The sequence below is a fragment of the Schistocerca gregaria genome, chromosome 8 (genome assembly GCF_023897955.1).
Source record: "Schistocerca gregaria isolate iqSchGreg1 chromosome 8, iqSchGreg1.2, whole genome shotgun sequence".
Classification (NCBI taxonomy): Eukaryota; Metazoa; Arthropoda; class Insecta; order Orthoptera; family Acrididae; genus Schistocerca; species Schistocerca gregaria.
This window is the reverse complement of record NC_064927.1, coordinates 75,740,335-75,761,457: the sequence shown is the minus strand read 5'-3', so window position 1 is coordinate 75,761,457 and position 21,123 is coordinate 75,740,335. Positions and strand designations below refer to the sequence as shown.

General features: G+C 40.7%; 2 protein-coding genes across 3 annotated transcripts in view; one reads left to right on the top strand and one right to left on the bottom strand.

Moving 5' to 3' along the window:
* LOC126284400 (bleomycin hydrolase) overlaps window positions 1–11,235 on the top strand; it is a 102,409-nt gene extending 91,174 nt beyond the window's left edge. For both annotated transcript variants that reach the window (XM_049983304.1, XM_049983303.1), the window contains exon 9: window positions 9,952–11,235. In XM_049983304.1, the coding sequence (XP_049839261.1) occupies window positions 9,952–10,167 (216 nt within the window). In that variant the 3' untranslated portion in view covers window positions 10,168–11,235. The remainder of the gene's footprint in view (window positions 1–9,951) is intronic.
* A 325-nt stretch (window positions 11,236–11,560) lies between these two features.
* The window catches only part of LOC126284401 (uncharacterized), a 90,775-nt gene continuing 81,212 nt past the window's right edge, over window positions 11,561–21,123 (bottom strand). Inside the window, exon 3 of the mRNA XM_049983305.1 lies at window positions 11,561–12,117. Coding sequence (XP_049839262.1) covers window positions 11,833–12,117 — 285 coding nt within the window. The 3' untranslated portion in view covers window positions 11,561–11,832. The remainder of the gene's footprint in view (window positions 12,118–21,123) is intronic.

Below are 21,123 nucleotides of genomic sequence, written 5' to 3'. Positions count from 1 at the left end.
CACCTCCTTCAGTACCAAGGTCTCTAAATTGCAGCAATGGGAGATGTCCTTATAACATATTCTTCAATCCTGCAATTCTCCTGATCGTAATCTCCACTCAAACTATTCTCTTCTTCTACACCCACCTCCACCCCTTTTCTCATACCTTCCATACCATCACGCCATATGTCAAGCACACCCCCACCCACGCCCAAACCCCAGTTCACTGCTCCACCTCACCATGTGGCACACTAACTCTTTTGCTGCCTGTACCAGGGCAAGTTCACTGGAGCAACATTCCAATCCTATTATTTTGCTGTCTCTCATTCAGTCCCCCCCTCCGTTCCCTCCCCCCCCTCCCCCCCCCCCCCCCTCTCTCTCTCTCTCTCTCTCTCTCTCTCTCTCTCTCTCTCTCTCTCTGTGTGTGTGTGTGTGTGGGGGGGGGGGGGGGGGGGGCATTAGCTCTTGTGTTCTGTTGAGTAAAATCTTCAAAAAAGTAAGCATTATGTGGAGGGATGGTACATTTTCTGACCCAGGCAAATATTTCAGTTATACCGGTTAGGTGTACTGTCAGAGGGAAACACAGTAACCATCTTTTCATTTTTTATTATAATAAGAAAGTAAATTGGTAAGTTGGTTAAATATTTTGCATTCAAATGGCCTTGTCAACTAAGGAGAACAACCAAACATGGTTTTACTTAACATTTTAACAATATTTTAAAGAAGAAGAAAAAGAGAATGAATTATATTCAATACGTAGGAGAAGTCTGGCAGACAGGTTCTAATCAGAAAATCACTTGTGCAAGAAGCTTTCACTGAATGAGAGAGAGAGAGAGAGAGAGAGAGAGAGAGAGAGAGAGAGAGAGAGAGAGAGAATGGACATAACTGAAATACTGATGGTGTTTCATGGAGTACAAGTGACAGATTGATTGAGGAAAGTGATGCTTGTCAGTAAAGGCATTGGACATAACAAGGAGATATGGAGATATGAGTATATAAAATACACTACAGAATTGATTCCCCTCCATACTGTAACTTGTCAGTTTTCACAGTGGCACCACCTGTTTGCTTAAGTCCAGGTCCAAAGCTGCAAAGAGACCCAAAGAAATGCGTCTCCCAGATAAAACTATTCAAATCCTAGTGATAGATTGCTGAATCATTCATAACAAAGTGTCAGTAGTTAAAAGCACTACTAAAAAGTAATGGAGATCACAGTACTAGGTACAGAAAGTTGGTTGGCTATTTTTCAGAAGAGAAAAGTGCAATATTTTCCTGCAGACTATTCTTTCAGTCTCTTCAGGGTCAGCTGTAATTTGTGAGAGGGTGATGTAGAAATAGAAGTGGAACAGAAAATGGAGAAACTCATTCCAGAAAATGGAGAAGTTGTCCACAAAAAAATAACAATCCCCAAGATTTATCATTACAGACAACTTGCTGTTGATCGCAGTTGACATACTTAAAAAGTTCCCATGAGATATACTGTTAACTTGAGGAAATGTCTTTTCACTATCAAAAAACATTGTCAGATGCTGCTCATGTAGGTATGCCTCCTCTACTGCGGTCTCCCACACATCTGTATGTGCGGATGGATATGTGTGTGTGTGCGAGTGTACACCTGTCCTTTTTTCCCCCTAAGGGAAGTCTTTCCGCTCCCGGGATTGGAATGACTCCTTACCCTCTCCCTTAAAACCCACATCCTTTCGTCTTTCCCTCTCCTTCCTGAAGAAGCAACCATCGGTTGCGAAAGCTAGTAATTTTGTGTGTGTGTTTGTGTGCTTTGTTCATTGTGCCTGTCTGCCGGTGCTTTCCCGCTTGGTAAGTCTTGGAATCTTTGTTTTTAATATATTTTTCCCATGTGGAAGTTTCTTTCTAAAATATTTACGAATAAAATATTTTATGAATAAAATATTTTTCGAGATTTTATTAGTAAAATTTTTTCGAAATTTTATTTTTTCGGGAAATCTTTTTCGAAACGTTTTTCGAAAAATTGTTTCTTTTTTTCTTTCGAAATTTTCCTGAATTTCCCCATGCTTTAACGTGTTTTGGAGACAACACAACTACCTAACCTTTGCACCCATTGTTGTTCACCAACCGAAGTTCAGCACAGGATCAACATAGCTCATCTCAAACGAACACTTTTTCGACTTTTTTCACACCTTTATCTCTCCCTATATAAATTTCTATTTATTTTCACTTTAACCTCATATTACCCTTTCCACCTTCTAATACCATGTCAACCTCACAACATCCCTACAACGACCCCATTAAATTTTATTTACATTCCCTCCGCAAACATGCCTTCACCCTAGCCAGATTATGCTCCCATATTTTATTTACTCAGGCGTGTCTGACATTTGGCATTACCCCCAAAGGCTTCACACTTAAAGTTCCCATTTCTGGTTGCAATCCTTCTTTCCATCAGTCCTTATACCAGTTCCAAACAGCACAATCCATAGCCCTCACCCGCCTAATCCTTCACCTATACATCGACTCGGCCAATGAACACACCCGTCAACTCCTATCCCAAATCAAAGTCCTCAATCTTTCCTCTCTCACATCCACACCGGCTGTTCATAGCATTCTCCTACAGGCCAACTGCAAATTAGAACAGCATGCCACCCTCCACCTCAAAAAACTATCCAATCTCCTGGTTTCCCACCTCCGGAAAGGCAACTCGCTCACCCTCCACAACCTTTCCAACAAACCTCAACCTCCTCTCATTGCACACAGACCCAGTCTCTCCCATCTACTCAATCTCCCACTTCCAGCTCCACTCCCCCCAACACCTCAAAATTCTAGTCAACACAATCTGGAACCACAACACCCCAATTCAGTAGTTAACCTTTCCTCCAAAACCCTCTCCCAATCCGAAACCTCCGTCCTATCCAAAGGCCTCACCTTCAGCCCCACTCCCAGGTTCAACCAAACTGCCCTTGTCAAAGATTTGCTGTCCTACACTCGTAGTCTCTGCTGGAAATATCACTTTGCCACGAAGAAAAATAATCCTGATCCCACTCCTAATGATCCAACTCCCCAAGACACTATCCAAATTGAACCCTGCCTGGAACAGTTCCGTCCTCCATCACAGAAGGACCCACCTCCTCTTCCTCAAAATCAACCTCTCCAAACCTTCCAGGAATTTCTCACTTCCAGTCTTGCCTCTCAGTCTTTCTTGAAACACCTTAATCCTACTCCCAACATCACCACAGCCGAAGCCCAGGCTATCCGTGATCTGAAAGCTGACCGATCCATCATCATTCTTCCGGCTGACAAGGGTTCCACGACCGTGGTACTTGATCGTCGGGAGTATGTGGCTGAGGGACTGCATCAGCTTTCAGACAACTCTACATACAAAGTTTGCCAAGGTAATCCCATTCCTGATGTCCAGGCGGAGCTTCAAGGAATCCTCAGAACCTTAGGCCCCCTACAAAACCTTTCACCTGACTCCATCAAACTCCTGACCCCACTGACACCTCGCACTCCTACCTTCTACCTACTTCCTGGCCGCCCCATTGTAGCTGGTTACCAAGCCCCCACAGAACGTATCTCTGCCTACGTAGATCAACACCTTCAACCCATTACAGGCAGTCTCCCATCCTTCATCAAAGACACCAACCACTTTCTCGAACGCCTGGAATCCGTACCCAGTCTGTTACCCCCCGGAAACCATCCTTGTAACCATTGATGCCACTTCCCTATACACAAATATCCCGCACGTCCAGGGCCTCGCTGCAATGGAGCACTTCCTTTCACGCCGATCACCTGCCACTCTACCTAAAACCTCTTTCCTCGTCACCTTAGCCAGCTTCATCCTGACCCACAACTTCTTCACTTTTGAAGGCCAGACATACCAACAATTAAAGGGAACAGCCATGGGTACCAGGATGGCCCCCTCATATGCCAACCTATTTATGGGTTGCTTAGAGGAAGCCTTCTTGGTTACCCAAGCCTACCAACCCAAAGTTTGGTACAGATTTATTGATGACATCTTCATGATCTGGACTCACAGTGAAGAACAACTCCAGAATTTCCTCTCCAACCTCAACTCCTTTGGTTCCATCAGATTCACCTGGTCCTACTCCAGATCCCATGCCACTTTCCTAGACGTTGACCTCTATCTGTCCAATGGCCAGCTTCACACATCCGTCCACATCAAACCCACCAACAACCAACAGTACCTCCATTATGACAGCTGCCACCCATTCCATATCAAACAGTCCCTTCCCTACAGCCTAGGCCTTCGTGGCAAACGAATCTGCTCCAGTCCTGAATCCCTCAACCATTACACCAACAACCTGAAAACAGCTTTCGCATCCCGCAACTACCCTCTCGACCTGGTACAGAAGCAGATAACCAGAGCCACTTCCTCATCCCCTCAAACCCAGAACCTCTCACAGAAGAACCCCAAAAGTGCCCCACTTGTGACAGAATACTTCCCGGGACTGGATCAGACCTTGAATGTGGCTCTCCAGCAGGGATACGACTTCCTAAAATCCTGCCTCGAAATGAGATCCATCCTTCATGAAATCCTCCCCACTCCACCAAGAGTGTCTTTCCGCCGTCCACCTAACCTTTGTAACCTCTTGGATCATCCCTATGAAATCCCCAAACCACCTTCCCTACCCTCTGGCTCCTACCCTTGCAACCGCCCCCGGTGTAAAACCTGTCCTATGCACCCTCCCACCACCACCTACTCCAGTCCTGTAACCCGGAAGGTGTACACGATCAAAGGGAGAGCCACGTGTGAAAGCACCCACGTGATTTACCAACTGATCTGCCTGCACTGTGACGCTTTCTTTGTGGGAATGACCAGCAACAAACTGTCCATTCGCATGAATGGACACAGGCAGACAGTGTTTGTTGGTAATGAGGATCACCCTGTGGCTAAACATGCCTTGGTGCACGGCCAGCACATCTTGGCACAGTGTTACACTGTCCGAGTTATCTGGATACTTTCCACCAACACCAACCTATCCGAACTCCGGAGATGGGAACTCGCCCTTCAGTATATCCTCTCTTCTCGATATCCGCCAGGCCTCAACCACACATCTGTATGTGCGGATGGATATGTGTGTGTGCGCGAGTGTACACCTGTCCTTTTTTTCCCCTAAGGGAAGTCTTTCCGCTCCCAGGATTGGAATGACTCCTTACTCCCTACCTTAAAACCCACATCATTTCGTCCTTCCCTCTCCTTCCTGAAGAAGCAACCATCGGTTGCGAAAGCTAGTAATTCTGTGTTTGTGTGTTTTGTTCATGTGCCTGTCTGCCAGCGCTTTCCCGCTTGGTAAGTCTTGGAATCTTTGTTTTTAATGTATTTTTCCCATGTGGAAGTTTCTTTCTATTTTTTATATATATACTCTGTAAGCCACGGCTCCACACTTGGCAGAGGATACGTTATACCAATATTATCGACAGTGGAAAATCCAGGACGGAATGTGACAATATTATGGAAGGATAGTTGTTACCATATAGCAGAGATGCTGAGTCACAGATGGGCACAACCGAAAGACTGTCAGATAAGAAGCTTCCAGCCAACGAGACCTTCGTTTGAGTCAAGTATCTTGGACAAGGGACTTATTGGCTGAAAGCTCATTTTCTGACAGTTTTTTTGTCGTGTCTATCTGCGACTCAGCATTTCTGCTATATGGTGAGTAGCAACTATGCTTTTTATAATAATATACCAATATTATCAATTTTCTGTCCTATACTATTTAGGTATTCAGGTATTGAGTAATGCAAAATGACTAATTGCCTCTGAATGTGCTTTAATCTCTCTCATCTTATTCTCACAGTCCCTTCTCGAGATATACAATGGTGGTAGCATAATGAGTGTGCGGATATTTTAAAATACAGGTTTTCTTAATTTACCTAGCATTGTTTTGTGAGAACTTCTTCCAACGATTACCATTTCTGTTACATCATCATATGGGCTATACCAACCCGTTGCTATTCTAGCCACACATCTCTGGATTAATTCAGCGACTGCTGTTATGCCTATGTGATTCAATTACTGGACCAATAGTCTAGAACTGGTGGCACTGGCAACTTGTATGCCTTTTCCTAGAGCCCCTTCCAACAAATCTAAGTCTTGTAGATGTACCATGGTCAAGGTGCTGACCACGAATCTTCTAATCCGATATTTGCCCAAGTCTTCTGCAACTCTCTATCTTTCTCATGATCATCCCATGATGAAACTTTCTCTACATGACAGTGTCGTCAACAAACAGTCTTATAATGCTGCTGATCCTTTTTGATACATCATTTATGTGTATTGAAAACATAAGGGCCTGTTATGGTTCCTTTGGGTGCACCATGTTGCTTTCATTTCTGTGGAACATTCACCATCCAATTCTATTCTAGATTTGATTATTGAAATATTCCCTGTGATAACCACATATCTGAGAAGATAATCCATGTAATCGTTTGGTAGTAGATGATGTAGCACAGGTTCAAACACATTATGGAAATCTAAGAAGACTCAGCGGAGCAGCGCCTCTGAGGAAGTCCAGTGCAGTCCTGGACGAAACGTAAGGAGCAGAAAAAGTTCTTGGACCACGACCTCACATCCCGGAAAGTATATCAACAGACAGAATTTACTTGTTCATCTGCATCTATAGTGTTCGAATAAAGAAAGCTGTGTTTTTTCTCGAATCTGTGCCGAGAGCTTGTATTCCTCGAGAAACATTGCAAGTGTGTGAGCTTACAATATAGCCTGTGGTCCCGCAACAGACTGACATCGACAATATTGATCTGTAATTATGTGCATTCGACATTTGTGTAAACAGGAATGACACAAATTAAGTTCTTTTCTAGTCATGCAGGTCCATATGCTGCACGAAATATTGTTGATAAACACAATCTGTGGTAACAGCTAATTTTACATTGTATCCAATATGAAACATTGGAATTCCGTGAGGGATTGGTTCTTTGTTGGCCTTAAGTAGTCTTAAATGTTTTTCAATAACATGGCTGCTAATATTGAAATATTTAATTTGTGAGTCTCATCAGTAATCCAGCATTGATACAGTAGTTTACTTGTGTGGATACATTTTTAAATATAATATTTCTGCCAGCTGTTTTCAGTTTAATCACCAGATTGACCCATGAGAAATTGAGTGGAAGGTTTGGTTTCATTCATTGACTTCACCTATGATCCTGGCAGTGAAAATTCTTCTAGGCATCACGCCTAGTCCTTTTTGTTGATGCACGAATTACTGTTAAGTTTTCTCTGGCACTTTCGTGCAGTAGTGTCCGTTTTCACAAAACTTTCATTATTGCATCATTAAACTGAGACGAGTATTACCAATTTTATTATTATTATTATTATTATTATTATTATTATTATTATTATTATTATTATTTACTTTACTAGGTATGCCTTTCAGCTTTAAATGCAATTGTTCTACATTTTTGCTAAATCTGAACTAAATGTTCTCAATTTGCAACTTAAGTCACTGTTCATGACACAGACTAACATTCTCCCCCCCCCATTCATAACAGTCGTTCGTTCCTGTAATAGTATCAGGGTTCTCTATTACTCATAACATTCGTGAAAAGATTGTGTTTGTTTGTAACTAGTATACCTACAACTTTTGTTTTTCCACATATGTGATGTATGTCTAATCGTTTGTGGCACTTCTGTATTACTTCCCAAGACAGTTTATCTATACTGCCAGTGATGTTTTCCCATTTGGTACTCAGCACATTAGAGACACCTACTCCTATTCTATGACTACACCCCCTCACTACTATTGTATACTCAGGGTATTTTGAGCTGCCCACCAGGATGAATGGCCACCACCAAACTGTGGCCAAGAGCTAAGCAGACCACTGTGTGTCACAACATGCAGCTGAACTGACACTCTGGATTTCAGCTCTGCTTCGCAACCTGGCCATCTGGATCCTCCCTCTATCATCAGCTTCCCTGAACGGCGCACAGATGGGAGTTAGTCTGGCAGCACATTCTCCGCTCCTGCAATATCCTCTTGTTTGAAACATCTGTTGACATATCAGTATCTTAAATATATTACTCACTGTATTCTACCTAGGAATTAACAGTGTCGTAAAAACCGTGAGCAAAGATGCATTTCATCAACTTATGGATTGTATTCCGTATCAGAGCCAATTTAATGAGCAATGTGGTATTTCATTTTTGAAATTAGCAGTGTGCTGCAACTTGATTTATTTTGGGATCACTACATAATTTTTTCGAATAGTAATGTGAGAAGAACTTTGGTAGTGTTAGATAACAAACCTATGAGAATAACATACAGAATTATATTGCTCCCCTTAAAAAATAATTTAGTACAGTATGACAAATGTGGCAACAACATGTCCAATAGATTGTCACAGTTTAAGGAATGCCTGTCCCAGCACAATCATTTGTGTGAACATGTGGTGGGGTGGATAACATTTAATGCAATTGCAGTGATGTCAGCTTTTACATTTATATTACACACATAACTTGCTTTGCTAGTACTTCTAACAGAACTATATTTGTCTCAAAAGAAGGATCTATCATTTACGAAACAACTTTTGTGTGTAAACTTCAACATTAGTACAATTGAAGATGGATTCAAAAGATTTTTATGTGAGCTTTCTGTAAGATTATTGGATGTTTGAGAGAGAGAGAGAGAGAGAGAGAGAGAGAGAGAGAGAGAGAGAGAGAGAGTTAGAGAGTGTGTGTGTGTGTGTGTGTGTTGGTGGTGGCAGTGGCAGTCCTGAGACTGGTTTCATGCAGCTCTCCATGCTACTCTATCCTGTGCAAGCTTCTTCACCTCCCAGTACCTCCTGCAACATACATCCTTCTGAATCTGCTTAGTGTATTCAACTCTTGGTCTCCCTCTACGATTTTTACCCTCCACGCTGCCCTCCAATACTAAATTTGTGATCCCTTGATGCCTCAGAACATCTCCTACCAACCGATCCCTTCTTCTGGTCAAGTTGTGCCACAAACTTCTCTTCTCCCCAATCCTATTCAATACTTCCTCGTTAGTTATGTGATCTACTCATCTAACTTTCAGCATTCTTCTGTAGCACCACATTTCGAAAGCTTCTATTCTCTTCTTGTCCAAACTATTTATTGTCCATGTGTCCCTTCCATACATGGCTACACTCCATACAAATACTTTCAGAAACAACTCCCTGACACTGAAATCAATACTCAATGTTAACAAATTTCTCTTCTTCAGAAACGCTTTCCTTGCCACTGCCAGTCTACATTTTATATCCTCCCTACTTCGACCATCATCAGTTATTTTGCTCCCCAAATAGCAAAACTCCTTTACTACTTTAAGTGTCTCATTTCCTAATCTAATTCCCTCACCATCATCGGATTTAATTCGAATATATTCCATTATCCTCATTTTTCTTTTGTTGATTTTCATCTTATATCCTCCTTTCCAGACACTGTCCATTCCGTTTAACTGCTCTTCCAAGTCCCGCTGTCTCTGACAGAATTGCAGTGTCATCGGTGAACCTCAAAGTTTTTTTTTTTTTTTTCTCTCCATGGATTTTAATACCTACTCTGAATTTTTCTTTTGTTTCCTTTACTGCTTGCTCGATATACAGATTGAATAACATGGGGGAGAGGCTACAGCCCTGTATCACTCCTTTCCCAACTACTGCTTCCCTTTCATATCCCTCAACTCTTATAACTGCCATCTGGTTTCTATACGAATTGTAGATAGCCTTTTGCCTCTCCTGCTACCTTCAGAATGTGTGTGTGTGTGTGTGTGTAGAAAGTGCAGTTTGTGTAAAAGTTTAAAGAGGGGCCAACTAGATTTCTTTTTTCTGATGACTACAGTGTTATTGTCTTTAGTTATACTTTGAAGTAAACAGTTATAACTGCCTTGGTTATTTCTGTGTCCAATTGTCATACTAACAGGAGTGGCTTTGGCAGATGCTTATTAAGTCTCCTTCACCTATCATATATAGCTGTGTAATCACATATTAACAGTAGTACTTTTGCAGGAAGATGGCAAACCTACAAAGTTTCGTGTGGAAAACTCTTGGGGTGATGACAGAGGTGAGAAAGGATACCTCTTGATGACTGCAGAGTGGTTTAAGGAATTTGTGCTCGAAATAGTCGTTGACCGCAAACTGGTGTCACGAGAAGTTCTTGAAGTGTTTGAGCAAGAACCTGTGGTTTTACCTGCTTGGGATCCCATGGGAACATTAGCTCATTGAAAATTATGCTGTGCGTTAACCGTCATCTGCTGCTTATGTCAGTGATACGTTCTGGAAGTGGTTTTGGGCATCAGATTGTGCTAGACATTTTGTCTCAAAAATTATCTGATGCTGCAGTGCAATTATACTGAAAGATATATGCAGCTCCTCTGTGTAAGGTGAAACATTAAATTACTTGGTAATTGGTGAGAAATGTTTTGAAATTTTGTTGCCAGTACTATAATTTTTCATTTATTCTTGAATATATATCATACAATTTTGTTTCTGAATTTGTATTGTGTAACTCAAAAGGTGACTTTGTTCTGTACTAGCAATTATATAGCTATAACTTGACGTAAAATACCATTTTATATTATCCTTTATATGTACAGTCAGTTTTGATTCATATTTATAGTTGTGTTCTGAAATTATCACAGATATTGCTCACAGCTTAGGTGTGTTGAAGCAATTTTCTTCATTGATATACTTAATTGTTCCAACAATAAAAGTGTACAGAAAAAGAAAATAATGTGAAGGTTAAATAAACAAACTTGTTTGGATGTGTAAAAGGCATACAATTGTGTATCCCAGAAAAAAAATAATACCTGTGAAATCATTGAAGCAAAGACCCTAAGACGGTGTCATATAAACATGTATATGGGTAGATGAAAGAAAGTGCTAACCCCAATGTCATTAGGATTAGTCTGGTCACACTATGCAATGTTTTTGAATGTGCCACATGCTTGTAACAAGTTTTTCCATATTTACAGCTAGAAAGAGCTGTCCACCATTTAATTTATTTTGTCTTGTTGTATTTACATTCTTTTCTTTGAATTAAACCAAACATGTAAAATGCAGCAACTGAAAATATGCTGTTTTGGGTTAGCACTTTCTTCTATTATTGCATTCTAGAGTGTCTAACAGTGCAAGATTTCTTATGCCCTGTTTGCTACTATGTAATTACCATACAGCGGGTTTTATTATTATTATTATTATTATTATTATTTACTTTTTGTGAGGAACAGTACCATGCACATTTCACAATTGTGTGTCATATTGTTCTAAATAAATCTTACCTTTAAATGTCAATGGAAAATTCTATACTTATCATTGCACTTTTTAAATTCTGTGTTCCAAACAATACACAGTAAAAAGTCTCATCAGGTTCCCTTTTCCAGTTTTTTGCTGATTTACATAGTGTAATAAATTTGGTCGCTGTGGTGTATCCAAGGTAAATGGACATACAATGCCAAAATAAATAACTTTCATTTACGGCATGAAATCAGTACACATGGTACTAAATTCTGACGATGAGCAAGATTACATTCTACTTACATGGTTTAATGGCTATGTTTGCCATTTAGGATCAGTTTGGTTTTCAGGAAACTATGTAAGAATATAAAATACCAACAAGTTATATGTAAAACCATTAAGTTTACTTTGCAATTTTTTTTATCCTGCAGTTACAAAACAACTATAGTACTGTGAAGGCCAGCAAAATTGTTTTCTCTTATCAATATGAAGCTACAGATTCTTTATTTTGTTGTTTTGCAGTTCCGTCATAAAAAAAAATAGTCACGTGTGGAATGAAATTAATACAAACACTTGCATGTAGTAAAATCTTCCTTTGTATGACACAAGTTTCATAATTCTGATGTGTGAATAAATTCGTTAACTGCTATTCATTTAAGCTTGTCGGGATTTGGATTTTCTTCTGTTGTGCCTCTGCTGGTACGCATACCGAAGCTTTGCCCACACCCCTTGGCACATTCTGCTCAGTCGCGGATCCACTTCTTTCACAGACTTGGCAACAACGTATTGCAGCAGCACAAGTTGACGAGCAGCTCTCAGTCTGCCCTGTTGCATCAAACTGAGTGCCAAAAACAACTTACAGCGGGCCACAGTCAAAGCATCACCCAGACGAAGTGCAAGCCACAACTGGCCAACAGATATTCGGCCAGCCATCACAGCCTGAAAATTAAAATATAAATTTTGCAGCAAGTACAAAAATTATTCTCCTTATGCCAGAAGCACACAACATTTGCTGCTTGTTTAAATGTATTAAAATAGTACAGCACCTTATTCATGAACAAACTGAATACTGTGTGTTTTTGAGAATATGAAGTGAATTGTAAGCAAAAGTCAAGAGGTCTGAATCTGATCCATATAAATACACACTGTATGGTACTGACATTTAAACAATTGAACAGAAAGGTAATGCACGAGCCCTTATACCATATAGATGTGTTTTGAGGCTAGATAATAGTTGGCAATATGGTTCACAACTCTGGAAAGAAACTGTCCAAATCCTGTTTTATACAGTATGCTATTTGTTATTTAAAAAGTCTATTCCTCTACAGTGCAGAGTGTCACTGAGTCATCAGCCACATTTTCTCTGCCAAAACAGCAGATATTTGCAATTTTGTTTTTGCAATATGTAGCTAGAATCAGCCCAAAACAATACTGCTCATTGTATCTTTCATACAATGTCAACAGAAAGAATCACTGTTTCAAATTGCAAACAACATGATTATTAAAACAGACTTTACATGCCCATTTGATACAACAGTGTAAATTTAGTCTATTGCAATATTTGGTTTATCTATATGTATTTACATGGACATAAAACATTTACAATCACCAGTACTACAGCAGTGCTTGAGCAGCAATCAGCATGGTGTTATCGCTGTAGGAATACTGGTTATTCTAAGTGCTTTCCTGTTTGTATTAATACACATCGATAAAAGGAATACCACAGTAGGCTAATTTGCAACTGCTCTAGTGAGAGGGCTAGTAAAATTCCACTTTAAAAATCTTTTCATCTGTCACAAGCACTTTCCATCAACAATGGGTGTCATATGAAAGACTTTATGAGCAGTATTTGTTTAGGGTGGCTACAGCTAAACGCTGCAATTACAAAATTGCAAACAGCACATCAGTGATATCTACAAAAAACATTTCTGTTCTTCCTAAATTAATGTGAAATGATGGAAAAACAAAAAATTATTACTTTAAACAATGTTAACGCTACCAGACTGATTTTTGCTTGGGTGACACTTTCAATTTTGTAGTGTTTCTTTCTTTCTTTTTTTTTTTTTTTTTTCTTTTTTCCCCCCTCTCTTACTTGAAATTTCTAGATGAATCTGCAAATGAATTTGCTTCTTTTTTTTCTATTGCTACCACTACAAGGACAAGTTATGACAATAATTACTACAGAAGGACCTGATGGTGATAATTAAAACTGCAACACTAATTTTAATCCAAACTTGCACAAGCTCCATGCGTGAAAAACCGAAACATGGATTTACAAGAACACCAAGAGGTTGGAGCAACTGAAAGGCTAACAACATGTCATATTAAACTTTTGGTAAAGTGCATAACCAGTTCAGAACTACTGAACAGAAGATGTCAGCAAATGATACTAGACACACACCCCCTCCACATTTCTCTTAAGTTCATGAAAGAAACCATTGTTTTGAACACAAACAGAAAGAATCAAACAGTCACATTAATGTGACCACCGCCTATGTTAAGACATGCAATTACCACCCACAGACGATCGTGTTGAGGGAATGTGGAAAACAGTGCAGTCATTGTCATAATGCAGAACCAGAATCATATATCTGATGTACGAAAGGTCACAATCATTGGTTTTCAGATGAGAGGTGGAAGCATTTCCGAAATGGCTAATTCCATAAACTGTTTACGTGCTGCCGTGGTTAAAGTGTACAGGGTAGGGCAAAATGGCACAATCCAAAACGCTAAGGTAACAGTTACACACCACAGGTCATAAGTGATGGTTGAACGATAGCTGCAGAGATCTATATGGGCAAATAAAAGTGCAACTGTTGAGCAATTAACACCCAGATGAGCTAGGGGCCTACCAACAGTATCTCCCCAATGACCATTCAGCAAATGTTGCTGCTGAGTCTTTGCACCAGGCACCTGGTTCATGGACCCATGCCGACTGCTGTTCATCGGTGACAAAGGCTGGAATTTCAATGCCACAACTGGACATTCACCGAGTGGTGACAGGAATCCTTTTTGGGTGAAAGTTTTATGGCTTGTATGGGCTCTTCAACAATCATAGGAAGATTCCAGCCTGGAGGAGGGAGTGTTATGGTCTGTGAATGTTTTCATGGCATTCCCTGGATAATCCTGTCATTTTGGAAGGCACAGTTGGCTAACACAAATATGCATTTATCCTCGGGGACCATATGTAGTTTGGTTTTTTTCTTGGCTCGATGGCACATACCAGAAGGACAATGCCATCTTTCCCTCAGCTCGCAACGTAAGTGCGTAATGCAGAGAGCACCAACATAAGTTTACCATACTCCCTGTTCACCAAACTTCCCGGATTTAAACCTAATCGAGAATCTGTGGGCCTATCTCGATCAAGTTGTTCACACTCTGAATACTCAGCAAAGAAATCTAATGCAGCTGACTGTGGCACTGGAATTAGCACGGCTCCACATCCCTGCTGGAACCTTCCAGAATCTGACTGACTCTTCCTGCACATCCACTCTCCAAAACGTGGTTTATTCAGGTATTTGACAGGTGGTCATTAATGTGACTAAACCATGTAATTTGCACACAAATTACAAACTTTCAGGACTGTCTATTATTTTTTTTCTTTTTGTATTTTTCTTTTTCGGAAACACTTCCTTTGCTATTCCCAGACTGCATTTACACTTGGGATTGTTGTATGCTGTTTCCCTTCATCTGCGAAAAACGGATTACTACACAATACTCAACTTTATCAATGGGCCATGCCACGTTGTTTTGAATCATCTAGTGGTGCAGGTATTTCAATGTATAAGAGGACAGCAGACATGTTTCCTCCACACACACTAACAAGTAATTACATAAGTTTGACAATATTATGAAAGGGGCAGTGGCTATTGTCATTATTCCATCCTGGATTTTCAGTCATTTAATTACATAAGTTTATTTTTTTGGGGAGGGTTTTAATTACAACTTCATGACTGCCCCTTGTATTAAACTGACAGTTCATAGCTGTTGACACATGCCCCCTTTGGAATTGGAAGTTATTACATTCTTCTCCGGGTATTTTACTTTTCTCATATCTTACAAATGTAGTGGAATAGTTCTGTCGTGTTATGTTGTCTCAAGGGTTTCATTCATCCTGTGGTAATGTTGCCTATTCCAGGTGCCTTGCTTCACCTTAAATCTTTGAGTTCTCTGTGAAATTCTATTCATGGTATCATGTCTCCTATTTGTGTCAAATTCATTTCATCAGTAAGTATTATGCAAAAAAAAAAAAAAAAAAAAAAAAAAAAAAAAAAAAAAAAAAAAAAAAAAAAAAGTAGTCCACAGAGTGAACTGTACCTTCAAGATGCATAATCCATCAATGACACGACTGCACATGGGGGAGAATTAAGAGTGGGACACATGTGTACGTGCTTTGATTCAAACTTGTATAAGTCTGCACAAAGAATAATCTTAATAACCTTTAAGGATTTTGAGATACATACCTGTACCAAAGCTGTCTTGGTACAATTACCTAATTAAGATTGCTTAAAAACCACAGGAGAGTGTATTACATATAATGCACACAAAGAACTCTTAGCACTAAACTGTACGTTAGGGAAAAATTTCTGGAATAAAAACTCAGAATGTAAAGGAAATATACAACAGAGCAAAACAAACTATCTAGGAGAACAGCTCTGCAAATTTTGCTTCAAAGGATATTTATTAGTCTTATAATGTCCTGTAGATCCTACGCAAAGGAGCAACTTGAGGCATGTACAAATCACAATACACATTGAAAACAAAAACAGCTTTCAGAATCTACTTAACAATAAAGTATAACTTTATAATGTTATATAGTAGTTATACTTGCACCATAATATTAGAAGAAAAGTTGCTAATTTGAGAAGAAAAAGAAGCTGCTTGTTATTGCTCAACATCTACATAAAGGAAGCATTTATTCTTCCTGATTATAATAACAAAGCAACTTGTCGTGCAGAAAACAAGACCCTTTAATTATCAAATCTTGATAACCAGATAATTTGTAAACGTACCAAACGAGGTAAGTTTGTGATTTTCTTTTAAATTTACAACAGGTCCGGCTCTACACGGGAGCAAATCTTGCTGCCGTCCAGGGCAGCAGATTTTTGGGGGTTGCAAAATCTTAAAATTTAATGTCGTTCAGAAAAGAGAAGTTAAGCAAGACAATAAAGGTTTTCATAACTGAAGAAGTGTGAGAATAATTTGGCAATATAAATCATTTGTAAGATCTAGTGTCTTACTCGAAATTATCTATGATACTGTGAAACAGATTACATGTGATGCACTGGTGTGGGTCTCCTAGGATGTGTCTTTCAAATTAGCAAAGCTTGATAGTGGCATGCTGCTACCTCAGGAAACAAGATCCTTACAGTCTCAAATCTTGATAACGAGACAGTTTGTAAAAGTATCAAGTGATGTTTTTGTGCCATTCCCTGGCCAATTTGGTCATTCTGCAAGACACAATTGATTAACACAAATATACATCTACTCATACGTGCAGTTTGGTTTTTCCTTGGCATGATTCCATCTACCAGGACAATGCAATGTTTCGCTCAGCTCACTTGAAAGCTCCAACAAAAGTGAAAAACTTTATTATAAAGAAATAAATGTCAATATATGATGGCCTATCAGTTCCTGTCCAGCAGCCCTAAATGTCTATAGAATTACTGCTGAGAAAATACTTTGTAATGAATACAGAATAAGTAAAATTTGCAGTCTGTGTCACATGCCATAGTCTTTTGCATCCACACCTTGTGGTTAAACATCATTTACCCCCATTTAGACATGCCATTAATACTGTTTCCATTGGTCTTGCTCCTGCTACATCCTCTAAACTAATCTTTCTGCTTTGTCTGCAACTACTGTTAAGTTTTCCCTCATTCCTTTTTCTTTCTCAATGTTGAAGCCTTAATCAGTATAATGCAGGGGCAAAGGCAGAATTTGGCATTGCCTTCTTTCATTTGGTAAATAAAACTTATCATTTCTTTTCTACATCTATGCGACACTGAGCACTGGTTGAAATAAGCAAAGTTGAAAACACGGACAGTTCAGTTGCACATGAAGCTGGCAATTTGGCAAACCTTATCCTAATTTTACATTATTTAGCTCAGTGGTGATATGGTAAGAGATATTACTCACATTACTGTTGTCATCAAAAACACACTATGTATTACAACTTTCTTCGCAAATGCCTTTCCCAGATTGATGTCTGATATACTCCTCTGTGATTCAGAGATGCAGGAAATAGAGTCAATAATTAAATCACTAAACCCTAAGGACTCTCGTGGACATGATGGACGGAGTGTCTAGCAGAATATTAAAGTACTGTGCTGCACATGTTAGCCCTGTATTTAGCCATATTTGTAATTTTTCCTTTAGGAATGCTCAGTGTCCTGAACAATTAAAGTACTCAGCAATAAAACCGCTTTATAAAAAGAGAGAAAGGGATAATGTAGACAATTTTAGACCTATTTCAATGCAATCAGTGTTTGTTAAAGTTATGGAAAAGGCGGTGTATGTAAGGATCATTGATCATTTTATCACACACGATTTGCTATCAAATGTACAGTTCGGTTTTAGAAGGTGTTTAACAACTGAAAATGCTATATTCTCTTTTCTCTGTGAGCTACTGGATGAATACGGGGAGTAGCTCACACGTGGTTCACCTCTTACTTTAGCAACAGACAGCAAAAGATCATCCACAATGTTGAGAGTGGCTGTGATGTGGGGTCTGAGTGGAGTACGGTCAATGAGGGGGGAAGGGGGGGGGGTGCCCCAGGGATCAGTGTTGTGGCCACTCCTGTTCCTTATTTATATAAATGACATGCCCTCTAATATTACGCGTAACTCTAAAATATTTGTTTGCTGATGACACTAGCTTGGTAGCAAAGGATGTTGTGTGCAACATTGGCTCGGTGTCAAATAGTGCAGTTCATGACCTAAGTTCACAGCTTGTAGAAAATAAACTAATGCTAAATCAAAAAATGGTTCAAATTGCTCTGAGCACTAAGTGACTTAACATCTGAGGTCATCAGTCCACTAGACCTTAGAACTACTTAAACCTAACTAACCTAAGGACATCACACACATCCATGCCCAAGGCAGGATTCGAACCTGCGACCGTAGCGGTCACGCAGTTCCACACTGAAGCACCTAGAACCGCTAAATCACAGTAAGACTCAGTTTTCACAGTTTCTAGCACACAATTCAACAAAATCTGACATTCTAATTTCACAGAATTGGCATACAATTAGTGAAACTGAACAGTTCAAATTTCTAGGTGTTCAGATAAATAGTAAACTATCGTGGAAAGCCCACATTCAGTATCTTGTTCATAGCCTTAATGTTGCCATTTTTACTATTCAAACAGTATCTGAAGTGAGTGATTGTTCGACACAAAAATTAGTCTACTTTGCTTATTTTCATTCGCGCTTATGTCATATGGGATTATATTATGGGGTAACTCTTCCCATTCTGAAAGGATATTTTTGTCTCAGAAACGGGCGGTTCGGGCAGTAAATGGTGTAAGTTATGAGTCACTTGTTGTTTCCCGTTCACGAGTCTAGTTATTTTTACATTGGCCTCTCAATATATATATTCCTTACTGTCATTTCTTGTTAACAATATTAGCTTATTCCCAAGAATAAGCAGCTGTCACTTGGTTAATAATCAGCAAAAATCAAACCTGCATTTGGATCAGACTTCCTAACTCTTGTGCAGAAAGGCATGCAGTATACTACTGCATCCATTTTCAATAACCTACCACTTGAATTCAAAAATCTTGGCAATAATCCACACGTAAATCAAAACTGATGAATTTTCACATGGGTCATTCCTTCTACACTCCTGGAAATGGAAAAAAGAACACGTGGACACCAGTGTGTCAGACCTACCACACTTGCTCCGGACACTGCGAGAGGGCTGTACAAGCAATGATCACACGCACGGCACAGCGGACACACCAGGAACCGCGGTGTTGGCCGTCGAATGGCGCTAGCTGCGCAGCATTTGTGCACCGCCGCCATCAGTGTCAGCCAGTTAGCCGTGGCATACGGAGCTCCATCCCAGTCTTTAACACTGGTAGCGTGCCGCGACATCGTGGACGTGAACCGCATGTGCAGTTGACGGACTTTGAGCGAGGGCGTATAGTGGGCATGCGGGAGGCCGGGTGGACGTACCGCCGAATTGCTCAACACGTGGGGCGTGAGGTCTCCACAGTACATCGATGTTGTCGCCAGTGGTCGGCGGAAGCTGCACGTGCCCGTCGACCTGGGACCGGACCGCAGCGACGCACGGATGCACGCCAAGACCGTAGGATCCTACGAAGTGCCGTAGGGGACCGCACCGCCACTTCCCAGCAAATTAGGGACACTGTTGCTCCTGGGGTATCGGCGAGGACCATTCGCAACCGTCTCCATGAAGCTGGGCTACGGTCCCGCACACCGTTAGGCCGTCTTCCGCTCGCGACCCAACATCGTGCAGCCCGCCTCCAGTGGTGTCGCGACAGGTGTGAATGGAGGGACGAATGGAGACGTGTCGTCTTCAGCGATGAGAGTCGCTTCTGCCTTGGTGCCAATGATGGTCGTATGCGTGTTTGGCGCCGTGCAGGTGAGCGCCACAATCAGGACTGCATACGACCGAGGCACACAGGGCCAACACCCGGCATCGCGGTGTGGGGAGCGATCTCCTACACTGGCCGTACACCTCTGGTGATCGTCGAGGGGACACTGAATAGTGCACGGTACATCTAAACCGTCATCGAACCCATCGTTCTACCATTCCTAGACCGGCAAGGGAACTTGCTGTTCCAACAGGACAATGCACGTCCGCATGTATCCCGTGCCACTCAACGTGCTCTAGAAGGTGTAAGTCAACTACCCTGGCCAGCAAGATCTCCGGATCTGTCCCCCATTGAGCATGTTTGGGACTGGATGAAGCGTCGTCTCACGCGGTCTGCACGTCCAGCACGAACGCTGGTCCAACTGAGGCGCCAGGTGGAAATGGCATGGCAAGCCATTCCACAGGACTACATCCAGCATCTCTACGATCGTCTCCATGGGAGAATAGCAGCCTGCATTGCTGCGAAAGGTGGATATACACTGTACTAGTGCCGACGTTGTGCATGCTCTGTTGCCTGTGTCTATGTGGCTGTGGTTCTGTCAGTGTGATCATGTGATGTATCTAACCCCAGGAATGTGTCAATAAAGTTTCCCCTTCCTGGGACAATGAATTCACAGTGTTCTTATTTCAATTTCCAGGAGTGTATTCTGTCGAGGAGTTCCTTGAAAAATTAAGCTGATTCTTGCTGTATTATTGATTGTGTTTACTTAAACTTATGGATTGACTTTTTTTGGGTTCATAAATATTTTATTTTTATCTGTTATTACTTCTGTGTTGTAATTTCATGTACTGACATGTTCCATGACCTTGGAGATTTGCTCCTCAATTTGGTCCTACGGAACTTGACGCGTAAACGGAACAATTCTAAAGGTATTGACCTGCCCAAAACAACAATGGAGTATTTCACAAGCTACCGAGTGGACCTCTGATTCCAAGATAACCCACTACACACTAAGGAGCTGGCAATAAGGAAAGCCTGACTGCAGGTGGTACAATGAAAGTACAAAACAGAAGGAAGAAGAAACAGTTCTGGTATGAGGGAGATGATGAGGAAATTGAACATCCACAAATGCAGCACAAAATAATTTTAATGTAAAGTGCTGGATGTTATTATATGTGCTCCAGTGAGAGATTCCAATAACCTAAAAGTCATAGTGAGATTCCTGATTTTTTGTGCGACATTAGTAACGTTAAAGATGACACGACACTCCCCAATGACAAATGTTCCAAACTGTGTGACAGCCGTGGATATTGTCATCAAGTTTAAAGATGAACTTAAATTGATCTTGATGTTGGTACAGCCTGGTAGCATACCAAGTGAGGATT